At 35.9% G+C, this 22,883-nt stretch overlaps 1 protein-coding gene across 1 annotated transcript in view; it reads right to left on the bottom strand.

Annotated features, from left to right (window-relative positions):
• The window catches only part of snrka (SNF related kinase a), a 51,373-nt gene that overhangs the window by 14,581 nt on the left and 13,909 nt on the right, over positions 1–22,883 (bottom strand). The window contains exon 3 of the mRNA XM_051131472.1: positions 9,587–9,728. Coding sequence (XP_050987429.1) covers positions 9,587–9,728 — 142 coding nt within the window. The remainder of the gene's footprint in view (positions 1–9,586; positions 9,729–22,883) is intronic.

Consider the following 22,883-nt stretch of genomic DNA (forward strand, 5'->3'; position numbering starts at 1 on the left):
AATCCAGACAAAAGAGCTTAAAATGGAAATCGGAGAGATTCTGACAAGCTGCAAGTTAAAATGAGTGAATCAAAGCTAATGCGCAAAACACAGAAATATTAAATGATAAAATGCTGTCAACATAGCATGAAAGAAAAGAGGCCACTAATTTGCAAATTTAACTAAAGCTGAATACAAAAACACAGAGATTAGACATTTAGGCATTAAAAACAATATTTAACTTCAATTCCATACATTTTCTTTCAATAAATACTTAAATATACACACAGCAGAGGTCAAATGTTTACATACACCTTGCAGAATCTGCAAAATGTTTATTATTTTACTAAAATAAGAGAGATCATACATCATTTTTTATTTAGTACGGACCTGAATATCATTTTTTACAGAAAAGATGTCTACATATAGTCCACAAGAAAAAAATAGTGTTGTTACCTGAATGATCCACAGCTTTTTTTTTTAGCAATAGCTGTTCATAAGTCCCTTGTTTGTTTAAACTGCCTGCTGTTCTTCAGAAAAAATCTTGAGGTCCCACAAATTCTTTGGTTTTTCAACATTTGTGTGTATTCAAACTCTTTCCAACAGTGACTGTATGATTCTGAGATCCGTCTTTTCACACTGAGAATAACTGAGGGACTCAAATGCAACTATTACAGAAGGTTCAAATGCTCATTGATGCTCCAGAAGGGAAAACAAAGCATTAAGAGCAAGGGGTGTAAACTTTTGAACAGAATGAAGATTCTTATTTTGCCTAAATATTATTTGTTTTCATTTAGTACTGCCATTTAGAAGCTACAGAAGATACGTACATGTTTCCCAGAAGACAAAATAAGTTAAATTTACCCTGATCTTCAAATTAAAAAAAAAAAAAAAAAAAAAAAAAAAAGTTCACCCCCTTTCTGAAAAACAGCGGGCAGCGTAACTGTTCGGGACAAACAAGGAAACGTCTTTTATGTGAAATATCTTATTCAGGTCAGTACTGAAAAAAAAAATAACATGCATTTTTGTATGATCCTTCCTATTTTGCAGAATCTGTAAGGTGTATGTAAACTTTTAACTTCAACACTATGTTTAATCTGAAAAGCAAAAAAAGAAATGTTTCCATTTGTCGGCAATAGTGGCATAAATCACACATTACAATTTAAACCTTTTAAAAATATCAACGCTTTAAAGTAAAAAAACAGTCAACATGTCACATTGTGACTTGCTGCAGTGGGTTCAGGTGTGGAAGCTAAAAGCACTGGATTCATGGACTGACTCTGTCTCTCTCTATGATGCCAGACTGCTGTCAGCAACTACTTCCCCTAAGACTCCACACACCGCTCGGATCTCCAGCATGGCAGGGAGCCCCGATAAGACTCCTACTCAATCCTAATAATCACTCTATCGCTGCTGAACGGTCCAAAACACTGCAGCAGACCACCGCTGCTTGCCTACCACACACACACACGTCTGGTTTATTATCTTTGTGGGGACTGTCCACAGGCGCAATGGTTTGTATACTGTCCACACTTTCTATCCCCTTACCCTAACCCTACCCCTAAACCTAACCCTTACAGAAAACTTTCTGCATTTTTACTTTCTCAAAAAAAATCTCATTCTGTATGATTTATAAGCTTTTGTACCCATGGGGACCACAAGCCGGTCCCCACAATGTCAAAAATTTCAGGTTTTACTATCCTTGTGGGGACATTTGGTCCCCACAATGTAGCAAAAACAAGTACACACACACACACACACACACACACACACACACACACACACACACACACACACACACACACACACACACACACACACACACACAAGCTATCTCAAGGTTGGAACACAAATTAAGGTTTTTAGTCGCAATATAAAAGTGGATGTCTATTCTGTCCAGGGGAGAAAAAGATGTAGAAAAGAGAAGCATAAATTAACACTTTGACTTATGCAGGGATTTGTCAAGGATGTTCTTCCCCCGAACCAAGAAATGGGCACTTTGATTGTTTAGTCTAAATTTATCTCCAGCATCTCTGCTAGCGGAAAGGCCATCGCAGGAACAGCCATTGAGATCTGCTTGGAATGTTTACGCTCTTCCTGGCGCTTCCGAGGATAAAAACAACAAAGTAAAATCAACAGAAGACACAATATTAGCAGGCCGTAAGTTACACTTTCTTTTTATCTTACACCAAGAATGTGGATGACATCCAGAGGAAATTCAACACCTTCGTCCACCTCAAGGAATGTAGGAATGTGGCGTAAAAAAAGTGATCAAATAATGATGAATTATTCATGTTAATGATGATTGACATGAAAATGGTGGCAGATGGAATCACAGCCATGTTGATGATCCAACCACTGCTTGTACATGCATTAACCACACGGTGTGCTGCAATGCCTATCAAATTCATCTGTGATTCTGCAGTGATGAGGAAGAAAGCAACCTGACAGCAGTCACAGGGGTATAGAGAGGGCTAAATTAGACAGCTGGCTCTTTTTAGGGCCAAAATACACCCTGACAGTGTATGCCAGTCTTAAACACTGGAAGTTGATGTTGTATGAGTCAAGCTAAACTTAGAAAAGGGACAATAAAGTCATGGGAGGAATTTGCAGAAGTGCATGTAGAGCAGGGCACACCCTGATGAGAGGAGATATTAAGACAAAATGACAGTGCAACCAGTTCTAACTCTGAACAATCTTTCCTTGTGTTGACACAGGCCAGTTTTAGTTTATGTTTTAGTTAACAATAACTCTGGGCATTAATGACACCAAACAGAACTGCAAATTACATGACTTATGAAACAGGTTTCCCTCCCAAATCAGTCTATAGCAATTTAGCAATTTATTAGGGCTGCCTTTGACTAAAGATTTTTCTGGTCGACTAGTAGTCATTCATTTTAATCATCAGTCGGCTATTAGTTGCAGTGAGGCACGTTTAGTCAGTAAAGCCGGTACTTTGATAAAATTATTTGCAATTAATACACAGAGGCGTAAATCACTGACAAGCTACGCAAAAATCGCGTTCATAATCGCAGATTAATTATGCATTCGATTATGAGCGCGATCTTTGGTTAGCTTGTCAATGATTTACGCCTCTGTGTATTAATTGCCGCTCCAGCTGAATGCACGTGATGGAGATTTAATACTAATCAAAGTACCGGCTTTACAGACTAAACGCGCCTCACAATCTCTTACGATTTATCGTGCAGACCTAAGTTGCAGTTTTATTAATAAACCATATGAATCATAATAATTAGTCTTTAATTGCCTACCAAGCCTAAACGCATGCAAAACAAGCTTGCCACAGCACACCGGCAGATATGCGTATTAATAAACTAGCACTTTCTTTGTTTTCGGGTTGATGAAGTTGACGACACTGACTCGTCATCTCTGCAGTAGTGGATGCACTTATATGTACGTTTCATACGGATTACATAATTGGAGTATATTTGTTTTATATTTGAATTGGTTAATTTGAAAGTAGACATTTTACTCTCTATAGATATAAATTTTATAAGTATACAGACTTTCGAAGTTTTGTGCTCAAATTCATAGAGGCAGAGATGACAGAAAGCACATCCTGTTTGCTTTATTTTACAAAAGCACAACATCCGGTGTTATTCTGAGTGCACACAAATAAATATAGTCTTTACAGATTCAAAAGATGTATGACTCTTATCTGTATGAGCAAAAATTGTATGTTAAGAGCAAGTGTCTGCACCAGCTCCTCAATCTGTCATGCAAGTTGTTACTACATACATCTTTCAGATGAAAAGCTGTATTTGAGTTTGATGCATGATTTTTTTTCCTGCGACTCAGCGACTAATAATATTTTGGTCGACCAAGTCTCTTCTCATCGACTAATGGTTAGTCAACTATTAGGGGGAAGCCCTACAATTGATTTAAAATTGAGTTTGCTTGTTTATTTTTAAAGGATAGAAAAAGTATTTTAGCATAAAAAAGGGGAAAAAAAATCCATCATCTACTAAGAACGTAAACAGCTTAAAAGCTTGCTTAAAAGCATGCTTTAAGTAAAGTAATGGAATGCATAAACATAACACTATTGAAAGGTGAAAGGAATCCTTCCAGAGAAAACCACAATCTTCTATAATATTGTTTTTAGTGGAGACAGTTTGCTGATAAAGCCATAAATCACATTTACCACACTACACTGTATCAGACAGAATGTCTGTTCAGCAGAGAAGCAGAAGCAGAAGCAGTTCCACTGTGATATCAAAATGACCCAGACCAAAAACACGAAGAAAACAAAAAACAATAAATAAAATAAGAAGAGTGAAAGCACAGGACAAAAACTGAAAAATAACTGAGGGAACAGAACAAACAAAACGACTAATGGAATGCTCTGAATTTCTCCATGCATTACTTGTTCGCATTTGAACATGCTGAGAGAACTGCACATTAAAAGATAATCCTCTGAAATTACCATATTTATTAAACTCCAAGGAATTTTGAGGACTATGAAATGCAGGAAAGGGCAGATGATTAATACACAAAATGAATTCATCATGTAAGATGCATCAATGCAATGAAAAATGACTCAAAATCCAACAAAAATCTTGTTGGGACAACAAGAGAACTCATAAAATGAGATCCAGAGGCTGTTTTCGGGTTTTCTTTGCTGAAAGAGATTCAGCTCAGTGAGCATTTGGAGCTAACTGGACCCCCATAGAAAGTTCAATCACATGCCAACAGCCAATTAGCCCAATGCTCTCCACATGAATGTTTCCGCAGCTTACTGCGTTAACCTTATTAACATGTAAAAATGTTGGCTCAACGGGTTTAAATTGTGTAGTTACCCTTAACAACGTACACATAAACAAATGCATTCTATGATTTTACACCATGTCCTCACCAGATGTGACTCAACATGTAGGTTGTCAACAAATTTGTCAGCGAAATGCTGTTCGATGCCACAAGATCAGTCAATTATAACTTCTTATATTTAGTGCTGTCAAAATTAGCACATTAACACAGGTGATTAATTTTTCCAATTAAACGGCGTTAAAAAATTTTAACGCGGGGTGGAGCTAGGGTTGGCCACCCCACTCACAACTGCTGCTTCAGTCTCTTTTTTCTTGAGAAGAACTGCATTTATTCAGATGCCTCAACTATTCAGATCACCTCAACTATGAAATCCGTTTTATTTTTTCCCAAATTCCATTTTATTTTTTTCCAAATTACTTTTTTCCGTTTTAATTTTTCTGGATTACTTTTTTTCCATTTTAATTTTTCTTAACTCCTTTTTAATGGTAAATTAAATTGTATTAATCAAAGAGCATGTCTCATTAATTAAAATCATAAAACTTACACAATTTCACATCAATTTAATAAAGGTTTAACACAAAGAACATGTTTAGGGCCCTAAGAAACGTTTTATTTTTTCTCACCATGTTTTATTGTTATCAAATTCTGTGTTTTAGCATGTCAAATTATTTGAATATTAGCCTTATGAAAGTTTTTTTTTTTTTTTTTTTACCCTCAGAAATTCTGTGTTGTGTATTTAAAATGTTCTTTTTAATCAAATGAAGGCATAAAACATTAATTTCATTTATCTTTTAATTATTGAAAATGAAGCAAACCTTTTTTTGGCAAACGAAGGGGAATTTAGTATTAAAATTAAAACACGGAAGAAATGTTGTGTCATTATACCCTAAAAAATAATTTTTGTTTCATTTTAGTAGTAGCAGTAGTAATAGTAGTAATATAATGTCTTCAAGTTAAATCAGACTTTTATTTTGACGGGTTGTCGTGTCTAGCTTTACATTTCTATGTGTATATGATATGATGCTAGTTTTTCTAAAATGGAACGGTCAAATGCTGAAATCACATCGAGCTTCACGCATGCTTCAGTGTGTGTAGTAAACAAAACCGCTCGTCTGCTCCATTCATTAAAACAGAGACGCACAGAACATGTAGGATTCGCATTTAAATTGTATTTTTGCGGCATAATATTTACAGATACTAGTCTGTATTGCGGTTTGATTGGAGTGTAATGACCTACTTTTGATTAATTCATTCAAAATGTGACAAATTCTGAGACTTTCCGCGTTACTCAGTAAATTCCGTTTTTATGACTGGATTCCGCGACTTCGTCTGCATTTTCCGCATCGCGGAAATCATAGGGTCCTACGCACTAGTCAAACAGGCACGGAAATGGTACAGGTGACAAGGCAGCTTTAGTAGAACATCAGTAAACTGCGAACAGGCCATATGTCGGTAAAAACTAATGTTCCTGTTCTGTCAGCCATTATACTGTGCTCGTAACACGTGCTTGTGCTGTAGCCTGTATCATTTCATATAAAAGCGCAAATGAAACTATAAGCATGTGTGTTAGATCTGAGAAAAAAAAAAAAAAAAAAAAAGAGGAAATCAAAAAAAGAGGAAATCAATAAAATTTATAGCTTTAAGGATTCATCTTTATTTCAGAACTTTTTTAAATTTCTGTATATTCCCTACTTGCTGAAGGGCACAGGCACATGACATTTATTATAATAGGTTTATGTGAAGACTGTTTTAAGTTCATTTAAATTACAAGTTATTTTTTGAAGTCTAATAAACATTAAAACTGATGACTCTCAATTGACCCTTCACAAATAGCTTGATTGACAGGCGAGCTGACCAATCATAACAACGAATCCGCCATTGTGTTTGACAAACAACTCAGACAAGAGAGTAGATTAACTTCGGTATTGACATCTTTCTGTGGTTAAGATGAAATACTGTCTGATGTTCATTCGTGTTTTTTTTTTTTTTTGTGGTTTAAGTTGATAAGAAAACACGATCAGTTCATGTGTCATTGATCTAATAAGGCAATACACTAATCTGTCACGACACATTAAAGAGTCACAAAACTGTATTTACTGTTTGAATTTCTTACATTACAAAAAGAAAAAGCTGAGACCTTGTTGCATACCAGAAGCAGTGTGTTTACAATCTTCTCTTTGCTCCACAATGTATTTCTCACTGCGTTAGAACATGATGTGTAGTGTGAGAGTTGCATTGTTTGTCAGACGTAGCAACAGTAACTAAGCAGGGTTTTTTTTTTGCGAAGCGTCAGTTATACTATAATGCTGAATGGCTAAAGTCAGTGGTTAAATATTAGAAAAAAAAGAACAATTTTATCGAGATATCAGTAGTACTGGTATCAGTAATACTCACATTCAGACCTAAAAAAGATGCCACTGAACAAATATTAAAAATATACTATCTTTATGTTGTTTCTACATTAATTTGAAGATTGAATATGAAGTTATTACAATATCAAAGCATATTTAAAAACTTTTAAAAGCCCTAAATTGTGATTAATCAAATCAATCATTTCAGAAAAAAATGTGCAATTAATGAGCGGATTTTTTTTATTATTATTATTGATTGACAGCCCTACTTATATTTAATATACAATTATGCAAACTGGGATTGTGTACCAATCACATTTCAATCTGATAGTGTTGAAGCCAAACAGCCAAGAAATTTTCCTGTTATCCACTGTGTTTTAAATGACAGCCAATTAAAACTAATACATAGTCAAAATATTAAAATGGTCAAAACATTACTTAGTCAAATTAATAAACATCAATAAACAACTGTAATATTGTAAAACACACGCATACCTGAGAGTTATTGATCTTGAACTCTCAACCATGACATTGCAGAAACAGAAAACATTCCAAAAATAGAATACCCTGTTGCTTATCGCATATCGTTGTCACAACTGGTTCAACATTTTTGCATAACATGGAAAGCATACTTTTTTTCTGTGGTAGAAACTCACGCAGAAAAAGCATGCTGTGGAACTATACAGTGATTTCTGGGTTACTACATTAAATAATGCTTCTAATAACAGTCACATACACTACCAACACTATAACAATACAAAGCTTGTTGAAAATCAGCAAAGTTACCCTTTAAGGCCTATATTGGCAAATACTGTGCTAAGTGCACTGTCCATTTTCACTTTCCTTAGGAGCTGTAATGTGAAATATGTCTTACTCAATTGATAAAACAGCTAAACTATGCTACCCTAAAGTTATGCTGACGCAGCAATGAATAACCAACTCAACACCTTTGGAATAAGTCAGAATCTTCCACCTTCACAAAGACAAAACCTAAAATTCCTTTCATTGGAAAAGTCATTTGCATATCAATGTAATCAGTAATAGCTTTTTACACAGATATGTACTAAAGTATTTACCACTGGTTAAACAGGTCTTGTTTCAGTGCTTAACTACCCCAACTGTTCATCTAAATTCCAGCCGAGCATTGTGTGATATTTCTAACAGCCTAACAATGGCATCCTGCAGAGAAACGACGTCAAGACCCAACACATTTCCTTACCCCGTCGCACAGTTTCCACCTTGTTCTCTATGGAAGTGATAATGACAGGATGAAGTCTGCAGCACTATTATAACACATCCTAACTTTCCTGAAGTGTCTGAAATGTGTTTTGGTACTTGAAAGTACAATAAATGTGATAATCAGGAAACACTATTCCTGTAAATAAAGGCACAAAAGACATTACGGATGTGCAAATAACGTCAGATTTAAAAGAATTGTGGCTTATGTTGAATGATAAACATATACATGTAACTAAAAAAAAACAACAACATACAAATATATCTGCAAAGACTGTTTAAAAGATGACATTCCAAGAAAAAAAATTCTGCTCAAATGGTGGCAGGGCATGCAAAACACACAAACCATTTTGAACCAGACTGTAGCGTGTCCACCAGCTGGACGTGAACATGCGTGTGTGTGTTCTGCGCCGTTTTTCTGTGAGCAGTCTTTCTATTTAAGCTATGCTATAAGCAAAGTCTAATTTTAGCTGTTGGCAGTAGTTCTAAAAGATGTTAACACTAAACATGTGTGCTCACAAAGCCCGGACAAAGAACTGGAAAACAAACACACATTGGCCTGACATGCAAGTTCCTGAGGACAAACCGCAAGAGACAGCTAGTAGTGTGAGCTAAACGACACAGTTTGGAGTGGAGGGGGGGAAAAATGTTGAGTGAATGAGAGGTTAGCTCCAGCTTACGCCTGGAGCTTATCGGTTACATAACCGTGCTGTTTGACACAATACGATCAGTCTGGATGCGGCAGCCTATCACATTTAATGCAAACTCTGACTCCTGTTAAACCAATCACAAGCATCCTGACACCTTAGGGACACATCAGATCACTTTCTGCATATTATTATACAATTTAATTTCTATTTTGAACTGTATTTTAATTCCTGAGATGGCAAAGCTGAATTTTCAGTATCTTTACGTCAGTCTTCAGAAAAAAAAAAAAAATCTTCTTATTGTCAGTGAAAACAGTTGTGCTGCTTAATATTTTTGTATAAATATTTTTGTATATAACATAAGGAAGTTATGTCAGATGTAAAGATTCAGAGAAGGTCACTCTGACTCTGTCTGAGGTCGCTTATTAACATCCATGTCAACATTACTTTGCTTTCCAGACAATTAAAAGGCTCCATAAAGGCATTGTGTCTTAATAGTCTAAAGGAAAAAATGTCGACATTCAAGCTGCAGGAAATGCCAGAGATGATCCGACTGGGGCTGAGGTAGAGGTTAAAGCAGTAACTTACTCTTTGCAGGCGTTGGAGACGTGGGCAGGTACAGTGTATTTGCAGTCCATGATCATAGTCAGGGTCTCGCTGTCATTGGCCTCCTGGAAAGGTGGCTGACCACACACCAGCATGAAGAGGATGACCCCTAGACTCCAGATATCTACAGGGAAGAAGGTCAAAATGTCATCAGTATTTTCAACAGGTTGTTTAATTCATAAGAATATAGAAGAAAGGAGAAAAAAAACATCACATAGCCGTCATTGCCTCAGGAAGGCAGAATGAAACCAGACAAACGTGATAAACTCTATGAGTGCATGTTAAGGTCTACATATCTACAATGACAACCAAGAATTTGGCACAGAGTAACAGCTGGCACGTTATTTGCATTTGTGTTCAGTATTCAGTATGCTTCTCAATAAATCAACTGTGACTGCTCATTTTTCCATGGTGGTGAGACACTTTCATACAGGTGGTTTAGGTGTGGACCTGATTTCAAACAGCCGTAACATTTATTTACTTTGATTAGTATGAAAAAAAGCTGTCATTTTAACTTGGTGGCACACAAAAATAACTCCCATCATTTGGTTTTTAAAAAAAATAACTAAATGGCCTAAATCAAATGTACCAAGTGTGAACTTAATTTCAAAGATTAAGTTCACTCCAAAATGAAAATTCTATCATCAGTTCATACAAAAGAACCAAATGATTTAGACTGAAAAGAGTGAACTAAATTTGTTTACAAACTCAAATGTACCAAGTCTAAACACATTTTAAAGGATTACTTCAACTGAAAAGGAAAAGTCTATCATCATAGCATACAAAAGAACCATGATACGGATTGACAAAAGTGTCCTGAAGGAAAGGGGGACAAATTGAATTTGGTTTCAAACTTAATCAAATGTAATAATGTGAACAAAATTTTTAAGGATTAGTTCAACCAAACAGGAAAAGTCTGTCATCATGGCACACAAAAGAACCACATTATTCGGACTGACAATAGTGTCCTGAAGGAAAGCGGGACAAACTTAATTTGGTTTCAAACTTAAATCAAACGTGCCAAGTGTGAACACAATTTTGAAGGACAAGTCGCCCCAAAATGAAAGGTCTATCATAATTCACAAAAAGACCCAAACGATTCAGATTGACAAGAGTGTTCTAAAGGTGGACAAACTGAATTTGGTTTTAAACTCAATCAAATGTACCAAGTGTGGACAATTTTGAAGGACAACTTGCCCCAAAATAAAAAAGTTAATCATAATCTCACAAAAAGAACCAAATGATTCAGATTGACAATAGTGTTCTGTAGAAAAGGGGGGGCAAACTGAATTTGGTTTCAGACTCAATCAAATGTTACACATGTGAACACTATTTTAAAGTATCAGTTCACCACAAAATGGAAATTATGTCATCATCTCACATCATCCTAAATATTTTGTGTACGTATTATGCTACAAAAGAATAAATAAATAAATAAATAAATGGACTAATTGTTCAGTTTCAGGGTGAATGATCATAGTGGGACTGGCATACAGGGTTCCAGATTAAAATAGTCACAAATGTGACCAAAAAAAAAAACAAAATTATATATATAAAATTATATATATAAAATATATATATATATATTTTTTTTTTTGGTCACATTTGTGACTATTTTAATCTGGAACCCTGTATGCCAGTCCCACTATGATCCCACTATATCTCGCAGGATTTGTACTATTACAATACTATACTATAATTTTACTATACTATTATAGTTTCAAAGTAGTGCGGTTTCCTTAATTGATTACAACTTTTCTGTAATTGTGGAGCACTCATGTGCAAAAGTGTGAGAGATGCTAAGTGACTCTGTGCTCTGGTGGTGAGCAGCAGAAAGTCAACAGAGTTTGGGAGAAGTGGCCGAGCCCATTAACAGACATTAAATCAATTTAGCAGTGTGGGTGGCCCACAGACTGAGAAAAATTGGTTTGTCGCAGCCAAAATCTGCCCCACGAGCTCCGACTGTCAAAACACAAGGGACATAATTAACAAGTGCTACGGAATGTTCAATAACTAAACAGCATAAAACACCACTGCATGAGCAGTTTGCAATGGCATGCACTACCTAATCTTAAATCAGAAACTGTAAGTACAGCTGTAACTGAAATGAGAGAGAAAGTTTAAGCAAAACTTCCATTAGCCCTTCACTCTCCAGGGATGTCACCACAACTACGGCAACAGTTTGCAATGGCAAGAAAGCAAACCACTTTAATAGTCCCAATTTATAAAACTGACAACACATTTGAGAAAATGGAAGAGGCATGATTTCTTGCTCTAGCTTGCACAGATGGCAGGGGTGCATTTCTAGAAGGTAATGGGAGATGTTTTATCTGATAATGGCCCCTCGGAGAGCTCCAATCTGGAGTGTGCAGCAGTACACCTGAGGCATCGAGCAGCCGTGGTTATGGACCATGCCAGTGGCTCTGGACCGTTTCCGTCCCTGCTGGGACTGTTCGGCTGTAATGACCTGTACACCCGCAGGCTGCGGGTTCTTGTCTGACCACTGACAGACAGATGGATCGGAAACAATCTGGCCCAGCAAGAGGTCACTGTATAGCCAGATATCCTGCAGTATTTTAAACTCTACTGCTGACACCAGGGTAAACACACGGCATGATCTACCTATGGACAAAGATGGTAAATCATCCAATATGACTGTGAGAGCTTTGTCATTTCTGATTATTAAATTTGGATTTAAACATAGTTCATTCATGGTGGCAGCATTAAGTGATATTATAAAGAATGCAGTCTTTTGCAGCCAGAATTTTTGACTATAAACAAACGTCTGGTCTTGACCAAGAAGTGCCCATTTAAGGTGGGTTCACACCAAGAACAACAGCTATAAACAACTATGAATACGATGTACGGTGATAACGTTCTGTTTATTATCAGCACACACTGCAGTTATGTTGTCTGCTTGTGTGAATTCTAATTGGCTGTGAATGTTCGTCCGCTGAATCGTTTTACTATATTGTTATAGCTGTTGCTCACGTCCCATATTCTCAAAGAATTATGATAATTATTAAATTTTAGAGTTGTATATCGTCCTTGCTGTGAACAAGCTTTCAAAAATGGAGCTGTCAATGACATCAGACATAAAAATGCAGTTCACGCCCACAATGGCTTGAATGAGCCTTTAAGATGAGCATGTTTTTAATTTCTCAATTTAAATGTATTTAAAAACTGTTTGGGGTGGGCCTAAACTCATAAAAGAAAACCTTAATTTTATAATGCAAAAAGAAGTTTCAAACTTTGTTTGAAAGTCACTTGCAAACATGTCCCACATGACTTTTTTTCCAGAGTCATTAAACTTCTTAAAAATGGTATAAAGGTTTTCAAAACCAAATGAAACCCAAAAATCCTCTAATAGCAAGAAAAAGAATCCATACTACACACCTTCCTGATGCCAAGGGCCTTGAAATATTAATGCTTTCAAATAAAGGTCAGTGCCACAAGGAACATACCATGCTCCAATTTTAAATAAAGTGAACACATCGAGAATCAAAAGTTCTCGGCTGGCTCCATAATCCATCTGTAATAACAAAGACATTACATGGATAAAAGGTAGAAACTGCACCAACCATTACGAGCACCAGGAAATAGAATGGACAGAGATATGATTTAATTAATCAATGTCTCGTTAATTTTGAATGACTGAAGAGAGGGTAGGTCCTGAATCAGTGAGCATCATCATAAAGCACCCTTTCAGAGCAATCCAGACTAATATGCCTAATTCACTGAGTAAAAACAAGTCTTGTTGATTGCCACAGAAGGTCAAAAATCATTCAACATTGAGTCATACATTATGTCCCTGCAGCTTAAACAGTAGAGCATTGCACTAGCAACACCAAGGTCATATTTGATTTCCAGGAAAAGCAAGAATTGATGAAACAAATACCTTGAATGAAAGTCACTTTGGATAAAAGCATCTGCCAAATGCATCAAATTTAAACCTTAGGATTGCACAGGGTCTTACTGATCAATGTAATTACCAGGTACCAGGTGAACCATATTAAAAAAGAAAGTAAAATAAATAAAGAGTCTATTACCAAATTATTAATAAAAAAAGTAAACAGAAATCAAAAGTGTCAAAGACATTGCAAAATGAAAATGCTGAGATTATTGTAAAATATCTTCATTTGCATTAATTTTTAGTAGAAACTAAATAACTTTAAGATCAATTTATTCATTTATTTGAAATGCAATATAATGAATGTTAATATTTATTGATGTGATTTAACCAATAATTAAATGAGTTTATATATATTTGTTTACTTGTCAATTTGAAAAGTTTTTTTTTTTTTGTTTTTTTTTTCTAAATGAATGCACTTATAATTCAATTTATTTGTATGTGCCACACATTCCACTAATATGCATTGAAAAAAAAAAATCTAAATTGGCACAGAAAGATCTGAAAGGTTGAAATAATTTGAGCACTGATGTTTCAACACTTGACATGTATATAACTATAGCTCGACATTTAACTCCATCTAATTCAGCATGCTCGAAAATGTTGACACACATCATGTGAAAGGGCCTTTAGTCACTTGATGGGTTCCTTCAGCCACTCAACAGAAGACTCGACACATTATTATAACAATCACAATCAAGTTACTGATAGATCATGCCTTTGCCAATTCATTCGAGAAAAGAAACCGCGACAAAAGCCATACACAAACAAAGACACTGAAACTCTCATCGAAATACTGACATAATAACAATACAAAGACATTCAAACTACATCTCTAACATTCACAGCTCTTTGGCACATCAAAAGGATCAATCCAAGCTACGTAAATCAAACAACTCATTTCACCGTCTGAGTACTTCAAATATAAATGCATTCGGCGACAGGACAATGCCTCAAACACACTCTCTCCAGCTCTAGACAAAGACTAATGAGTTGTGGCCAAACAAAGGGCTGCTTTAGTGTACGAGTCCATCTGTGGCGCTCTGTCTGTCAGCTGTGGATGAACTTCAAATGCAGTTCCCTCATAAAGAAACAATGGCTCAGTCTGTGAAGTCTGCTGTAGAAGTGTAGCAAGTCATCAACAGATGCCATCACCACTACGCCCCTTGGTGACAGGAGTGCTTTTCTTTGTGTCAAGCCGTCAGATGCAGCTCTATCAATGGCTCGTTGTCACAGTGCAATTGACGTCAGGGTCATTATGCAAAACTTGGGTTATTTTAACCTCAGGACTGGACAATACTCAAGTGTGGATCCATCTTAGACTGTTACACTACCTTGGCGCTAGAAAACGCCTGCACTAAACATAAAATATTTACAGCATAATGTAATCCAAGATCGATTCGCGAGCATGGCGTGCACATACACAATCCAACCCTAACTAATCTCAAATGGTTTGTTGAAGCCTTTCACCTAAAATAACATGAATTTATTAATAAATTCAAACAAATACTAAATACAAAAATATATTTACAGCACTGGAAAACCTAGTCTTTTTCTCCATCCACTCATGATATCACCTCCATAAACTCAAAACGATATCACTTTCGAAACATATATAAAACACTTTTCACACTATCCTGCATCTGTGTCAAAGCACAAGCCCTGCATTCCTTGCGCATCCTTTATGTCTCCCACAGTTTTCGCATGCTGCTCTCCCGACTGCTCCTTACATGCATAATGCGAGTGGAAATCAGCATGTTAGACCTCTAGGGTTTGTCGTAAACTAGAGCTCTCTATAATTCAGATGAAAAAAGCTCCCATGGAAAACCGCAGTGGCCTAATATTCTCAACAATGAATCTGATTACTACAAGAAGGGGTTAGGCTTTACAGTCTGAAGAAAATGAACCCATTTGAAAGTTAAAGTAGAAGATCCATTTCAGTAGATCCGCTATGGGAGCTTTGAGGAGTGACGGTCATGCTCTCGTGTTGAACGTGACAGGTGAGCTATTATTACGTAACACAGTCAGCACGTGAGTGGCGTGAGTTTAAGGCATTTTAAAAATGAACCTGTCAATACTGTTAGGGTGTTCTGAGTGTTTCATAAGCACACAGACATGTGCTTGCATACTGGCCCTAGTCAAACACTATTAAAAATAAATAAATGTTTTTTAGGAAAAAAAGTAAAAATTCTGCACATTAAAAAAAAAAAAATAATAATAATAATAAAAAGATCTGTACAATACGGCACAATGTACTGCATTAAAGGAATTTTAGAAATAAAGGAATGTTTCATATTTATTTATTTATTTATTTTTTTTTACTGTATTTATTGCATTGTGTTCTAGGGTTAACCGAAATGTCTGTAAAATGAATTGAGGATGTTCTGGCAGAAAATGACCAGTAAAATGAGCAATTCCAGTAAATTTCCAATCATTCATTTATGTATTAATTCATTCAAAACAGTGTACTTTCATATACAGTAAAAACACTATATGGTTTGACATTGTATTATATGTAATTTAATGTAAAATACTGTCAAATTTATGGTTCTTGTTAGTACAAAAAAAAAAAACAAATTCTCGTCTGCTCACCAAAGTACAGCAGAAACAGTACAATTTTGAAATGTTTTACTATTTAAAAGAACTATTTTCTATTTAAATATATATTAAAATGTCATTTATTCCGGTGATTTCAAAGCTGAATTTTCAGCATCATTACTCCAGTCTTCAGTGTCACATGATCCTTCAGAAGTCATTCTAATTTACTGATTTGCTGTTCAAAAAAAACATATTTTTATTATTATTAACATTTATATTATTTTATCCAAAGCATTTATCTGAAATAAAAAAAAGCTTTTGTAACACTATACACTATACATTTTAAAAGCTTGGAGTCAGTATCTTTTTTTTTTTTGGGAAAGAAATTACAGAAATTAATACTTTTATTTAGCAAGGATGCTTTAAATTGATCAAAAGTGATGATAAAGACATTTATAATGTTACAAAAGATTTCCATTTCAGATAAATGCTGCTCGTCTGAACTATCTATTCATCAAAGAAAAAAAAATGTTTTCAACATAATAATAATAATAATAATAATAATAATAATAATAATAATAATAATAATAATAATAATAGTAATAATAATGTTTTTTGAGCAGCAAATCAGAATATCAGAATGATTTCTGAAGGACCGGATTAATGATGCTAAATATTCATCTTTGAAATTACAGGAATAACTTACATGTATATATTTAAACAGAAACCAGTTATTTAAAAAAATAAATATTATATTATATTATATTATATTATATTATATTATATTATATTATATTATATTATATTATATTATATTATATTATATTATATTATAGGGCTGGACGATTTTATCGATTCTGCGATATAAATCGATATTTTTTTTCCAAAGAAAGTATCGATTTTTTAGCCGCGAGTATCGATACATACGTCCCATTCAAATCCCCCGTGTTGTTTTCCCCTCGTTAGCCTTGCAGGAAGAGCGATTTGGTCAGCCAGCCGCTAGTGTTGCTGTAGAGCAAGTTACCCGTACTAACTTTACACAGACGCAGACGTCTACCTCTTTCTGTCCACCAAGTCAGAGCGAGGATATTCAGAGAATGGCGGCGAATATAAATCCAGCACCCGCCTGCTTAAAAGCAGATGTGTGGGAGCACTTTGGTTTTAAAAAAAAAGAAGGAAAGCAACGACTTGGATAAAAGCATTGCGGTTTGTAAGCTATGTGGCACTAATGTTAAATATTCCGGCAATACCACAAATTTACGAGCGCACCTAAAACGTCACCACCTGGACAAGTTTATGCTTACGGAGGACCCAAAGCAGCAGCGGCTTGTAAGCTTGTAAGCTACAGTTTGCACTGTTTCAATAAATGGAACTAATTTTCTCAACACATCTTTGATTAATTTTGTCCAGCTTTTATTTTGCAAGCTGTCTGATGTTTTTTGAGTTTATTTCAATTAATTCAATCCAAGTAAATGAAACACTCACAAGATGTCACCAAAATCACTCTGTCTCTTTTAAATCTATCAGAAAATGATGTAAGCGTATCGAATTATATAGAATCGTATCGAATTATATCGAATTGTATCGTTGGCTAAATATCGTGATACATATATCGTATCGTGAGCTGAATATCGTGCATCGTATCGTATCGTGAGATTAGTGTATCGCTACAGCCCTATTATATTACTCTACTCTATTACTGTAAAAAGTTTTTTTTTTTTAGCTATACTTTGAATCAAATAAATGCTAGCTTGGTGAGCAGAAGTGGCTTCTTTGAAAAACATTAAACATCTTACTGCTCAAAAACTTTGACTGGTGGTGTAGGTTAAGTAAGTTCGCAGATCAACATTATTATATCACTGTGAAATATACTGTTTGAGTTGCAAAACATACACACACTAATATGTTCCTCCATAATACCTGAAACATCATCACTGTATTTGTACACTCCATAAGCGTAAATTGCTAAGACAAGTAATGGCACGGCATAAAACTCACAATTAGAGGTGTCATGCACTTTTGTAATTAATATGGTGTGGTTTGAGTTATGCACTGTTTTGTTCAATTCTCTAACCCTAAGTATGAGTAATAGCAGCACGTATTCTGCAGGACTGGATGAGAGAAAGCATGACACTTTCAAATATACAAAACCTTAACTGGTGCTGTATTATTACATAACACTCACTGGCCAACTGGATTTCATAAACTGCCATAAATGAAAGAATTTATCTAGAGTTTATAAAGATAAAAATAAAGAAGATAAAAAAAAAAAAAAAATTAACAATAGTTTCATTAAAGGGTTAGTTACCCTATGCTTATATAACCAATGTCACAACACATTTTTAGTTACATATACAATGACTCATAGCACTTGGACACTTACACGACAGCTACAAACAACTGGAAGCCACTACATGAAATAAGATACAAACACTTGACATTAACTTTCCAAGCAAAGTTTCACATTTTAAAACCACTCTGGAACTCAGTAAAGTTGTTTTTTAGGTATACAGCCTTACAGCATGAAAAATGCTGATGAGGATGCGACATGTTAAGGGATAGTTCACACAAAAATGAGAAATCTGTCATCATTTACTCACTTTCAAGTTGTTCTAAACCTGTTTGGATTTTTTTTTTTTTTTTTCACTGGAACACAAGAGAAAATATTCTGAAGAATGTGGGTAACCAACCAGTTTCTGGTCCACAATGACTTCCAGAGTATTTTCCAGCCTCATACTATGGAAGTCAATGGGGATGGGGAACTGTTTGGTTACCCACATTCTTCAGAATATCTTGCCTTGTGTTCCAGTGAAAAAAAAAATACATTCATACAGGTTTGGAACAACGAGAAGGTGAGTAAACGACAACCGCTCTTATTTCTTTAACAAAGGTCTTGTATTTTTCATTTTCACACCACAGCCATTCAGTGGACTAATAACATCCTGTGATCACTAACCCAAGAGAACCAAAACAATGAGGACTATTTAAGTTTCATGGCAGGGCCTGAGGGTTTTTGTATGTTTGTGGCATCTGTGTTCTCTAACTGATGTTTCAGCAGGAACTGAAAGATACAGATTTGTAGCACATCCGCGTTTGAGGGTAGTAGGTTCACGAAGAAAAGAAATGCTTTGCCTTCATTTGTCCCAATACTCCCGACCACTGTGTGCACTCTTTCTGTGTTTACACAAAATAAAGAGTCCTATTGAAACAAAGGTCAGGCAGCTACAGAAAAGACTCACTGTCTACGAAGAGAGGTGTGTGTTAGTGAACAAGGAAGTTGCGTGCAAAAACATGCACACAAACAACATATGAAGTGCCAAATCACTGCACAGACACCTGCGACATCAGAGAATACGAACTGGGGAAGGCTAGTCAGTTTTATTTTTAGACATTAATAATGTTCTCAGCTCACGCAACTAGACACCAGCTGATGTTGCTTGAAATTAACCGAGTCCTTAGAGTTCAGAAAAAAATAGATGAACCAAAACATTTCATATGAAAAGCACCATCAGGGAAGCCAATCTTGATGTGAGCGATGAAGAAAACAACTGGCATCAAAAGAAGGCTGCAAAATACTAGTAATTCCCAAATAATAATAAATTACTATAAAGAAAAAAATATTTTCCTTTTTATAAACATGTATTTATTAAATAAGTTATTATTAAAGTAAAATATCTTAATGTATTGATATACACATTTTTATTTAATTGTGTATTTATTTATTTATTTATTTTTAAACATTTATTAATTTATATTTGTAATGACTGGACTGGCTGGGCAAGTACAAATCTGGCTGAAGAAAGAAAAAAAAACACAAAATAAAAAAAAAACTCCTGTTCAGCCCTGAAAGACTGGGACACATCAGTACACCTGCACCTGGAGTCTTTTTTTTTTTTCTGTCCCGGTGTCAGGTCTGATGGGCGATCTGAACGGGGAGCACACATCTCTGGAAAACCTCAAGAGTGTCGGACACACCTGGTTCAACAGCGGCAGCAGGTGTTACCATAGCAACCAGCGGCCTGGATTAATGGCCCTCCAGGTGGACTTCACATTGTACACCTGTCTCAGGCAAAAATCAGGAAAAGACGCCACTCTAAACATAGTTCCTCCATTTCCTTTAACAGCCTGCGTCATCCATCTCTCACATTAGTGTTCTGCTCCCTCTCCCTCCCTCTGTAATCCAGAGCTTCAGCGTTGCACAGCATAGAAGAGATAGACATGGGAGGAGACGAGGAGGAGGGTAGAAGATACACCTCACTGCCGTCCCCTCGTTGTGGTGCCAGTGCAGCAGAAGTGACGGGACTCGCGTAAGCGTGCAAGCAGCATATGTGCCTTGCTGGTGCTTTAATTAGTGATTGGGGATTAGTCACTTGGCAACTTTCTCTGGTGAGCTCACCGCAACGGTTCTCCTCTCCAGTAACCAGCTTCAGAGCGGCCCATAGAGGAGCAGCATGCTGCTCTGACAGAAAGTACGCATCATTTCCCCTTCTAACACACATGCATAAAGAGTTGTCCACTGTTAACTAGCCTATTCCAATGCTGGTGCAGGGCTACCACACTCACAAAAAGACACAATAGGCTAGTCAGAGCTTTAGTCAATGGTAAGAATTAGTCAGTGGTAAGAACTGGTTAGAGCAGGAATCTTTCTTTTTACATCTATATACATACTGGCTTTCAAAAAATGTAAAGTTGGTAAGATTTTTAAAATGTATTCGAAAGATGGTTTCTAAGGCCGGCAGTTGGCTGTCGGGCAGCGTCTGTTTGTTCTCAGTTCTCGTCGAGCTCACGTAGGTGGGAGTTTGCCCGATGCAACATGCTGAATCGGCGTCGGGGGCGTCAGGGCTGTCGGCGCAAGTAAGAATTCTGATTAGATGTTCAGTTTAACGAATAAGTCAGTGCCGGAGAATTAAAGCGAAAGTGATGAAAACGAGTAAGTAAACGAAGGTGGCAAAAACAGAAGACTGTTCTAATGTTACATGATCTAACCCAAGCATTCCAGTATTTGAATATTTTCATAACATCATGAGCCACCTAAAATCAAGAAAATCATCAACACAACTGATATTCAAAATAGTAAGCAAGCGCAGCTTTGTTTATGTTTCGTATATATGCGTATAGCTTGTATATCCTTGTTTCAGTTTCTCCCTCAGTTTCAAACACCTAAGTAGGGCTGCGCGATAAATCGAAATGAAATCGCAATCGCGATTAGGCAGAAGCTGCGATTGTCATGCGTATTTTTCAGTGAAGCACGGTTCTGTGATCAGCAGTAAATCTTCATGCGAAGGCCAGAGGCCAGAGAACGTCCAAATACACTGAATAAAAAAAAAAAAAAACAACAGGAAATGCCTATTGCTGCAGCTGAATAAACAGAAGATTTAACTGCTTTCATTGATTCAACGTGACTAATAAACACGACTGCGACAATAAATGTTTTATCAGAGTTCTTTTTAGAATTGTCATTATAATAAAGTATATTTATAATGCAATGCCTTTATCACTGCTTAGAATATTATGAAATATGTTGTGTGCCTTATTCTGTGTAAGAAGCCACATCATCTCACAGAAGGATTTATTTTAAACACTCGCCTGATGTTATGAAGCGAGTTTGGAGTAAAAACATGTTATTAAATGTGGTATTTTCACAAGCTTTCAGATGTACTACACAAAGCCGAAGTTAACGGAGAAGCTATGCAAACAGCTGTCATTATCGCGAAAAATTTCTTTCGATTTGCATAACCTATCAGTAAACTACGGCTCTGTGTAGTAAATGCTGCTCCATCTGAAAGCAGGTGTTGGATATTTACTGATGATTACAGAACAGGCTTTATTGACAAAATGTGCATGGAAATCACATTCGATTAATCGTGCAGCCCTACCCCTAAGATCTTCGTTCATCTTTGGAACACAAATTAAGATATTTTTGATGGAATCCCAGAGCTTTCTAACCCTGCATAGACAGAAACGCAACTACCATGTTCAAGGCCCAGAAAGGTAGTAAGGACCTTGTTAAAACAGTCCATGTGACGTCAGTGGTTCAACCTAAATTTTATAAAGCTACAAGAATATTTTTGTACTTTACTCAACAATTTCTTCTCTTCCGTGTCAGTCTTCGATGCATGTTCACAAGAGTACCATGACTGATGCGTGTGGTGCTGCTGAGCCAGCGTTCTGACGTACAACCTGGATGCACCAAGCCTTGTTCGCAAATAGAGGAATGTACACGCATGTGTTGTGGTACTGTTGTAAATGTGTGTCCAAGACAATACAAAAATATTCTTGTAGCTTCATACAATTAAAGTTGAACCACTGAAATCACATGGACTATTTTAACAATGTCCTTTGACCTTTCTGGGCCTTGAACATGGTAGTTGTGTTGATGCCTATTTGGGGACAGAAAGCTCTTGGATTTCCTGAAAAAATATTTTAATTTGTGTTCCGAAGATGAGCGAAGCTCTTACGGCTTTGGAACGAAATGAGGGTGAGTAATTAATTACAGAATTTTTTGGGTGAACTATCCCTTTAATCTAGTCAGTGTCACATGATTCTTTAGAAATCATTCAATATACTGATTTGGTGCTCAAAAAGAATTATTTATATCAATTTTGAAAACAGTTGAGTTGCTTATTATTTTGGTGGAAACTGTGTTATATATTTTATTGATTATTTTATTAATAGAAAGTACAAAAGAATAGCTTTGAAATTGAAAATCTATGTAAATAGCTTTACTGTCACTTTAATGCATCAACTCAATGCATCTTTGTTGAATAAGGTATATATCGTACTGACCCCAAATTTTTAAATAATATTAACATCTTAGTTGCCATCTTGCCT

This window comes from Labeo rohita, chromosome 16 (assembly GCF_022985175.1).
Source record: "Labeo rohita strain BAU-BD-2019 chromosome 16, IGBB_LRoh.1.0, whole genome shotgun sequence".
NCBI classification, from domain to species: domain Eukaryota; kingdom Metazoa; phylum Chordata; class Actinopteri; order Cypriniformes; family Cyprinidae; genus Labeo; species Labeo rohita.